The sequence below is a fragment of the Kogia breviceps genome, chromosome 3, assembly GCF_026419965.1.
Source record: "Kogia breviceps isolate mKogBre1 chromosome 3, mKogBre1 haplotype 1, whole genome shotgun sequence".
In the NCBI taxonomy this organism is placed as follows: Eukaryota; Metazoa; Chordata; class Mammalia; order Artiodactyla; family Physeteridae; genus Kogia; species Kogia breviceps.
In genome coordinates this window covers 62803020-62812183 of record NC_081312.1, presented here as the reverse complement: position 1 = coordinate 62812183, position 9164 = coordinate 62803020, and the positions used below count along the sequence as shown (strand labels likewise).

Below are 9164 nucleotides of genomic sequence, written 5' to 3'. Positions count from 1 at the left end.
AACCAAGACTGTCAACTGGGAGAAATAAAACAAAGAATGGGAAATAATTCCCACTATGTGGTTAAAGGCATGAGATCTAGAACTAGACTGCTTGGGTTCAGATCTTCTCTGTCAGTTACTAGCTGTGTGATCCTGGACAAGTTACTTATAACCTCTCTGGCCTTCAGTTTTCTCATCTGTAAAGTGGTAACAGTAGTACCACCATCTTATGGGGTTGTTGTGAAGATCGAATGAGTTAATAGAATTAAAAAGTTTAGAATATTGCCTCATACACAGGAACATCAATAATGTTAGCAACTACTATGATATCCCGTTATCAGTTTCTGTGAGTGTCCTTAAGCCATGTACAGTACTTTTAGCATGCTTTCCCATCCTTCCAGACCAACCATAAGACAAGTTTACGATGGCTGGGTAGTATACGTGCTGTCGCCACATCAAGATTCCAATTGTCCGCTTTAATGGCAGTTTACAGGGTGGCTTAAATGTGGGCAGCCGAGGACAATGATAACATTCTGTGAGGTTTACAACTGCTTTGCACAAGTCGCTCCTACACATTGAGCCTCAGTTTCTTATCTGCAAAATGGGTGTGTTATATCTGCCGTGCATAAGGTTTCTGTGAGATCAGCTGTGACAGTGCCTAGGACAATGCCTGGAACACAGTAAGTTTCAATAAAAGTTTGCTGAGTGTGAATCTGCCTTGTGATATTGGTGATGGGTGACGGGTATGAAATAGTCTCATCTGGGGAGGGAGATTCTAACAGTTCTCACAGCTTCTGGGAGAGGCCTTGGGTTTAGCTTCTCTCATCAGAGCCCTGGAGGAACTGATCTTTTCGATCAGAAAGGAAATTGACATTTATTATTTCCAGCTTATCACAGGTGTGAACAGAAGATAAATGACAGCCTGAGTCTCTAAAATGGGTGGGTGGTGATGGCAGTACATTAATAACTCTCCCCTATGGCTTTTCCTCTCTAAAGGAGGGGGCCTAAAGGAAAAGGAGCAAAAGGAAGTGGGTAACAGCGATGCTAATGCCATAAGAAATGTCTACCCTTCTCCTGCCCAGGACACAGGCTGGATTGCTATGGCTGTGACCACCTCTCTGGGAAGCAAAAAAATGGTCTTTCATATTGGTTAGACCTCTGGGTGAATTTGGTTGAGGGCATGCTCTCCCAAAGAGCCTCCTGGGAAGAGTCTCTCCGTAGTACAGATCCCTTAGTCCTATGGGCCTCATATTTAATAGACTCTCCCTGCTTTGCATACCCCAAGTCCTACTTTCTCTGGAGCTCCAGGAAAGAAAAGGCCAGAAACTGAACAGGTGGTGATTTTGCACTTTCTCTCCAATAATTCAGGTCTTTGTCACCACCAATAGCAGAGAACGAGCTACAAATCTTTACCTTCATTCTTGGAGAAACACCCCTTTAGGAGGAAGAGCAATGAAGAGCCAAGCACCCAGCCAGCTAACAGCAGGCACACATTCTGAGCTCGGCCTTCTTCAGAAATCTTTCCCTCCTTTTCTTTCCCATCTGCTCTGCCAGGGCTAACTGGGAAGTCCCCAGGGCAGTTTCCGATATATGTCTTACAACATCCAGGCTCCCACACCAGCAATCATTTATTAGAAAGAGGTTTTATGATACAAATTTGATAATCTCCCAGGCACACTGGCACTGTTCTAATTGAAGTTGTAAACCCATGAAATTCAAGCCCTTTGTCTTCCTGAAGGCCACAAGGTTTAAAAAGATACTATTGTCCACCCTAACACCCACTACATTGTCACCAGGGACTGATTAAACAGAGTCCTGAATCGGAACAGTGCGGATTTTGTCTAGGTCCTTTTCAGGCCTGACAATGCCCTTTTCAGTTCCCAAGACAAAAGGAGGTTTAAGGATCGAGATTCTTCTAAGATAACCGCATCCATATGGAAGGCAAGGTGGCCAGCAGCTGAGACCCAAACACCCCTCTCCCTTCCCCCTCTGCCCTCCTTTCTCTCTCCACCCCCCAAAATCCCAGGTGATAACACTGCCTCAGCTACCCACCCCCTACCTCCTCCTCCATTTCCTCCTGGGACCAGAAAGCTAAAGCCCCCAAAAAGACCCAATGCCTACTCCTCATATCGAGCCCTTACTCCCTCCCCTGGATCTGATACCCAAGACTGCTCTTTTCACTCGACCCTCCCCTCAGTGGCTGGCAGAGAGGAAGGTCCTCACTTCTCTGAGAGAGTGACCACTGCACTGCATGGGAGGCCCTGCGGCTACTGATACTGAGGGATACCCAAGCCAAGAGCAGTTACAAACCCGAAGAGTAGAACATCAGGTCCCCCACCCGGGTGTACACTGGGACCCTGGGTGAAATGAGACCGACCAGCGGATCCCACACCTATGTCAGGCCCCCAGGGCTGTCCTCCCTCCGCTGGCAGCCCTGAACTGGGTTATTCCCCGCCACCTTTTAATTTCTTCACCACGTCATCCACTCACCATCCCACCCTGGCCGGGTGTTACACCAAGAAGAGGCAGAAAATCACAGCTGCCAGGTGAGGCACGCGCAGGCTCAGCTGGGGGTTACAAGATCTCCGCATACTCCTCGGATCCCTGACACCTCACTGCGGCACTCCGGAAACGAGTGGCTAGCAGTCAGCCCTGGGCTGCTCCCCGGCGCAGCACGCTCAGCCCGGACCCTGCTGGCACTTCTCCGAAGAATCCTAAGGGACAAGCTCATTATGCCCTCTCGTTATGCCCTGTCGTGGCCGACTCGATTGACCTTTGGTGTTACAAGCTCCAGCAGCTCCGGGAGCCCAGAGTGGCCTCCGTCTCGCTTCGGGGGCAGAGCCACCTCCCGCTAATAGGTACCACAGAGGTGTCTCTGCTTTCCCTTCCCCGCTTCCCCCAGTTATCTTCCTAAAGCCGTGCGGGGACTGCGATCTGCCCTTCGGCCCAGCTCGGGGTGGGCCTTAACTTGGCCGGTCAAGGAGTGGGCCGGCGCCCCGAACTCCGGTCAGGAAAGCACAGCTCCCACCTACGTTCCCGGCAGGCACGCAGGGGGACCCAACCCTACACATTTTATTCTCGCACCACAAAGAGGGAAAAATACTCTTTCTTTAAAAATACGTCGCTCCCCATACAAATAGCTATTTTTAAATGTACAAATAAGGTTCAAGCAATAAAATCTAGCTCTGGGTCTGGCGGTCGAGGGAAGAGGAGAAGTGGTATCTTGGCGAGAGTTCCGGGTGCGCTGGCTGATGAGGGCGGGGCAGGGGACCCCCGCGTCGAAGGAGGAGGGGCCCGGGACGCGCTCCAGGTCTCCGGCTCTAGCCCTGCTCCGGCCGCAGAGCGCACCCCAAGTCCGGCGTAGCCCCAGGTGCCCGCGCCCCGCGGCTGCCTCACCAGTTCCAGGAGACCAGGGCGGGGGACGCTAAGTGCTGGTAGGCGGGGAAGAGGCCGAACGCCGAGCCGGGACCGAAGGCGGTGTAGCCTGGCAGAGGGCAGGCGGCTGCCGGGGGCGCGCCGCTCTTGTCCCGGGCGGCGGCCGTGCCCACCTCGCCGCTGCCGCCGCACGGCTGCCCGTCGCGCACCAGCACGGGAACCACCACGCGGCGCAGCAGGCCGGGCGCGGCGCGCACCTCGGCCGCCGCTGCCAAGTCGGGCGCCTCCGCGGCTCCCGGCGCGCGCGCGCGCTTCAGCTTGTAGCGATGGTTCTGGAACCAGATTTTGACCTGCGTGGGCGTGAGGCGCAGCAGGCGCGCCAGCTGCTCGCGCTCTGGCGCTGACAGGTAGCGCTGCTGCCGGAAGCGCCGCTCCAACTCCAGCGTCTGCGCCTTGGAGAACAGCACCCGCCGCTTCTTCCTCTTCTCGGCGTCCGAGCCCGGAGACGCAGGCCGAGCGGACGGCCGCTGCGACGAGTCCCGCGGGCTGGCCTCTGGGCTGCTCTCGTCCGAGGCTAGGGACGCAAAGGAGACACTGCCTGGTGAGACGCCGGAGGGGCCGGCCGCCTCTCACGTGCGGGCGCCAACCCACTCGCCCGCGGCTTTTGGGATGAGGCCGTTTCCTTCCCTGGGCCCATATCTGAACACCCACCTCTCTGAATTCGATAACCTTTTACACCACAACCTGGGACCGCGCCCCCAAAGAAACCCACCCCGGGTTAAAACAAGTCGGCCCTGGTCGCTGCTCTGGCAGGCGAATTCACTGCAAGCTGCCTCACCAAAACGGGCCACTTCCAGGTCGACTGCACTGCGGTTTGCCGAGGTTTGCAAAGCCCTGAATCCAGGCTCGCCAGTACTGCCCATCCCAAACCGAGGCCGGGAGAACGTGGCCACTGTTTCAGGCACTTAAGGGTGGTGTCTTAAATATTTAAATATTCTGACCCCTAGAAACAGAAACCCAAATCCCGGGCGTTAGTGCCAGGCGCAGGGATCTGATCTCAAGATGTGCCGACTGGCATCGGGGTTTGAGGAGGACAGAGCTTCTGGGACCGACCGACACTAAGGAAACCCAGACCCTGGGCTGGGGTTTCCCCTTCCCAGCCCCGCGAGGGCCGGGGGCTTGGCTCTGCGCTCCCCACTTCCCTCGCCTCCACCCCTGCCGCCGTCCACCGCTCACTCACAGGGGTAGTGGCCGCGCTCCGATTCCAGCCAGGTGGCGTAGGGGCCGGGGGCGCGTAGCTCGGGTTCCCGCCTCCGCAGGTGCTGCGCGTCCTGCTCCGGTAAGTCCAGGAGCCTGCGCACGGTGAAGCCGAGGCGTCCAGAGGTAGCCATGGCCGAGGAGGGGAAGGAGGCGGGGGCAGGGCAGGCTGGGAACCGAGGGGCGGACGGGGACGCCGCTCCTATGGGTGGGCGTGAGAGGCGCACGCCATGCACTGGCTGCCGAGATATTAGGGCATCTACCGTGGAATCCCTGTTTATATAAACAGCTCTTCCCACCCGGCGAGGTCCGGGACTCCCGAGTGTCAAGTACCTGAATAAGTGCGGGACCAAAGCCCCGGCGAGCCCGGAAGGTGCCACCTCCGCCCCCCGCCCCGCCCCGTCCCCCGCCCCTCGGGCGCCCCGTTACCTCCCAGAGGCGGCAGGAAGCAGCCCTCCGCATTAGCGATTCTGTCTGATTAGCCCAAAGTGGGGACAGATAATGGGGATTGTTGCCAAAGAATAACATCTTGGGTGGCGAGCGGTGGCCACCGACCGCCGGTCCCAGCTTCCTCCTCCTCCAGGGCTGACATCGGGCCTGGCCCCGCGGGAGCGCTGGGAAGGGTGGGGGCGACATGGGTGGGTTTATGAGCACCCAGGAATTTATTCCCTGTTTGCTTTATTCCTCGAGCTTGTTTGCTGGAGCGTTCGTTTCCCGCAATTATCCGGATAGTGATTTACAAGACGGCGTTAAACTCTGGCGGGCGCTCTTTTTCTTTTTGGTTGGGCCCCTCTGAGGATTCAGAGGCGAGAAGTTTCAGGCAGGCACAGAGAAGTGGCTTGGCCCCGCCGGCGTCTGTGAGGAGGGTTTTGAAGGCCGCTAGGAACCTCCCACACCCCAAACGTCTCCCACAACTTCAGGGGTGCTGGGGAAGGGCTGGCAGCATCCGGGGGGCCCCAGCTCGGCGCCGGTTGCTCCAGACCAGCAAAATGGAGGCGGAATTAGGCCAGACTGTTCTCCCAAGTGCTAGCCTCGTTTTCCTCCTCCCGCCAGGTGGATGGCCTTTGCGGGGCCAGGACCCCCTCTAGGCCCCATGGGCGGCGGCGTTTCCAAGAGCGGCCTACGAGGGTGTCGCTGCCTCCTTGGCGTCGCCAGGTCCCCTGGCGCCCCTTGTGCGCCTTGGTTCCGTAGCCTCAGCGTTAGGCTGGGGGCTGGAGATGCAGGCCTCGGGTGACTTGGGCTCTCTGCTCCGCCAAAGCTGCCCGGCCTGGTCTGGTAAGGGACCAATTGCGGGAATTAGGACTGCGCCTGCGGGGCAGAAAAGACGGCCTGCCCGGGGTTTCCCGACATCTTCTAGTTCCCCACCCGAAGAAATGATCCGGGTAGAAGATGCAAGGAGCCGGTCAGGGCATGGATACGTATTGTTGGCCCGTGGCTTCGTGGTGGCCACGCCTCAGACTAGGGCTGAGAGAGCGCGCTTCCAGAGGCCTCTCCTCCTGCAGCCAGTGGTTCGGGTAGTAGGTTGTTGAATTTCGGTGAGGGCCGCGGCACTTGGGTGGCCGCCCCTGAAATCCTGGCTCCACCTGAGCTGAACTCGGACCTGGCTCCCTTGCAGTTGCTGCTGCCCCGCCCGACCCCGGCGCACCCTCCCCAGCAGCCTCCCTGTCAAGCGTGCCCGAGGCGCCCGGGGCTGTGCTGCACGCTGGGTGGTCGGGCGAAGGCAACCCCAATACAGGCCAACTGCTAGGCCGCGGACAAAGGGGAAATGGAGCTCGACGTCCCGGACCTGTTGGAAGCATTTGTTCCAGTCAAGATTTTGCATTTGTTCAGTGCGAAATAATGCGTGATTGACGCCTGCTCACAATGCGCTTTAGCGCTCCGGAATAAATCGGAGCTTGTCCTGTGTTGTCATGGTTTTCAATGGGGTTCAATGGGACTGGGAGCACGATCGACTCTGCTGGCCGTCTCTCCGCGGTCTCGGGAATAGATTTATTAGTTATGTCTTTTTAAAGAAGATTAAATTGAAATGACTTGGTTGTCCTCTCTGAGATAGGGCGAAGGAAGGAGCAGCAGGGGTAGATGGGGGACGGCAGAAGCCAGAAACCCGGTGCCCACTGTGCCCAGCACCCAAGCTCCAGCATCCTAGAGGTTGGGCAGGTCCCAGACGGGCGCAGGGCCTCGTGGACTTCTCTCTGGATGGTGCCCGATGCCTGGCAACCTCTGCCAGCCCGTCTCCTGAGAGAGGTGGTAGGAAGGCACCAACAGAGACTGTCCTAAGCAAGTATTAGGACAGACTCCCAAATTCGAGACTGAACTTCGAGGCTGTCTCAAGTTAGAAGGAGCTCTGGCCTGGGAGTCACTTGGCATCCCTGCTCGGTCCCTAACTAGCTCTAATAACCCCATCACTCTGAGGCTCTTTTTTTTTTCATCTGAAACAGAAGAGAATAGATTTACTAACTTCTAAGGACCCTACCAGTTTTATGATTACATCTCTCTGGAATTTTTCTAAAACCATCTTCATTGTATTAACCAGCAGAGTTTGGTCTTCCTCTTCCCTCCCCTTCTAGACCTCTCATCCCCAGGACTCTGGCTCCACATGCTCCAGAATGTTCTAGAAGAGGATGTGACTGACATCCTTTGAGTTTCCGAAGGACCCTCCCACAAGAGTGTTGAGGGGTAGATAATTTTGGAAAGAGAACCAAGTCAGGAGAAGCAAAAGAAGCGTCTTTCCTGGAATGACTGACCTCTCTTAGCCTTTTAATCTATTTAACATCCTAAGCCCACACTGATGTGTAGAAATAAGTAAATGGCACTCTTCAGTTCTTCAGCATCAAATATTTGCAGAGCTCTTCAGCATCAAATATTTGCTTTTACTCTTAGTATTTAGCTACCAAAGAGGAGATACATCCCCCATCTAGCAGTTGTGCTCTAGGAAAGACCTGTGTCTGGGATTACTCCAAATATTACTCTGGCCTCACCTTCCCCAGTCTGGGAACAGTGTTCCTGAGCCCCAATCTGTGTTTTGAATGTCCCAGGGAAACTCTGTACCTCCTGGTTCTGTAAAGCACTGCAACTTCCCTGCTTCATCGTGGACTCTGCACTCGTCCAGTCTTCCTCTCAACTCTGCTCTGGGACTGTACCTAAATTATCTCCAAGAGCCAGGGCCTGGGGACTCCAGGAGCTAGTTCCATTTAAACCATGCCTTCTGAAGAAATGCAGGAAAGAAGGGGGAGAGCCAGAATTATTAGACAAAGGTGCTTTTTAAAAAATTGCTTCTTCACATTGAATAAGCTCAGAGACATAGGAGGAGAAAATTATTTTGATATTGAGTCAATAGAAAAAAGGTAGTCAAGATATTAAGTTTTATACACATTAGAAATATGCCTATGAATTGCCTCCAAATCACAGGTAAACATCTGACTGGATATTCTTTCCAGGCTTTAAAATATTGTTTGGTGCTCTGGACACTTGCACTTATTTTGAAACATAGCTTGTGAATATTATTCTTTAATTAGATAAGTATTTGTTTCCCTGTAATTGGATGTAGTGCATCTCAATCCCAGTAAGAGTTTTTCATCTTACGGCATCTGTGCCATAGTGAATATATTTAAGCAGTCTGCACTAATCACCCTTTCAAAAGTATTATCCAAGATGATCATCACTGCTGCGTGCTTGAGAATTTAAGACTAGAAAATTCTGAAATAAAACTAAAGTATCTTGATTTTTACAAAATGATTGCATCTATTTCTTGCATTCCGCTTTTAAATCCTTCCATTTTGGTTAAGTGTTTCACAAAATCCTGCAAATCTATACAGTCTTGAAGAGAGGCAACACTGCAAATTCCCCTTGATAGATGGAGGGCCCTCAACTGCCAGGACATTTTTCTTTGCCTCACAGCAACTGCTCTCCCCTTTTTATCAGTATTCTGGTTAAAATAGCAAAAGGAAAATAAAAATGTGCTTTTGACATTTCCAAGAAGAAGTGAATGATCTTCATTGGTCTTAGGATGGAAAGAAAAGGCAGCATTTAAAATCAGACCTCTTTGCCTTTCCTTCTGAAAACTACTTGCCATGAATAAGTAAACATTTCCCTTTTAATGGTTAATAATCAATTGCTTGGCGGTGGTCCAGGCCTGGCTGCAATTCTTTCTTAGTTGTACTGATGATATATATACATGGGACAGGGTACAGCAATTACTTTCAGACTGGGAATTTAGTACATCTTTGAAATGGGCTTTAGATTTTATTGTTTAATGTCAAATGACAAGATTTGAAAGATCCCACCTTAAATTCCTTAAAATATTGACTTTACATGGACTTTTTTGTTGTTGTGCTTGATCTCTAGGAGAAAAGTTTTTCTGTTCAAATGTTTATCTAGTTGTTTAGTTATATACATTTAAAAAATGTAGGGAGTAAAATGGTTCAATGAATTAAAAAATAAATGTATTTAATTAAATATCTGTAGTCTCCATTTCTTAAAGAGCTAGCAAATAACTTTTTTATTTTTCAGCTAGTTTATTAGGTTATTAAATAAGTCTGGTCTTTCCCATGCCT

General features: G+C 52.7%; 1 protein-coding gene across 1 annotated transcript; it reads right to left on the bottom strand.

Annotated features, from left to right (window-relative positions):
• Positions 1–3371: 3371 nt before the first annotated feature.
• Positions 3372–4745, bottom strand: NKX2-8 (NK2 homeobox 8). The gene is made up of 2 exons (XM_059055661.2): positions 4595–4745; positions 3372–3928 (listed from the first exon to the last, which is right to left on the bottom strand). Exons 1-2 carry the CDS (start codon positions 4743–4745, stop codon positions 3372–3374), a joined length of 708 nt encoding a protein of 235 aa, XP_058911644.1.
• Positions 4746–9164: the final 4419 nt, after the last annotated feature.

Coding starts and splice junctions, on each gene's coding strand:
- NKX2-8 (XM_059055661.2), bottom strand. CDS start 4,745: ATGGCTACCTCTGGACGCCTCGGCTTCACCGTGCGCAGGCTCCTGGAC. Junction 3,929..4,594: donor GGAGCGCGGCCACTACCCCT/GTGAGTGAGCGG, acceptor TTGCGTCCCTAG/CCTCGGACGAGAGCAGCCCA.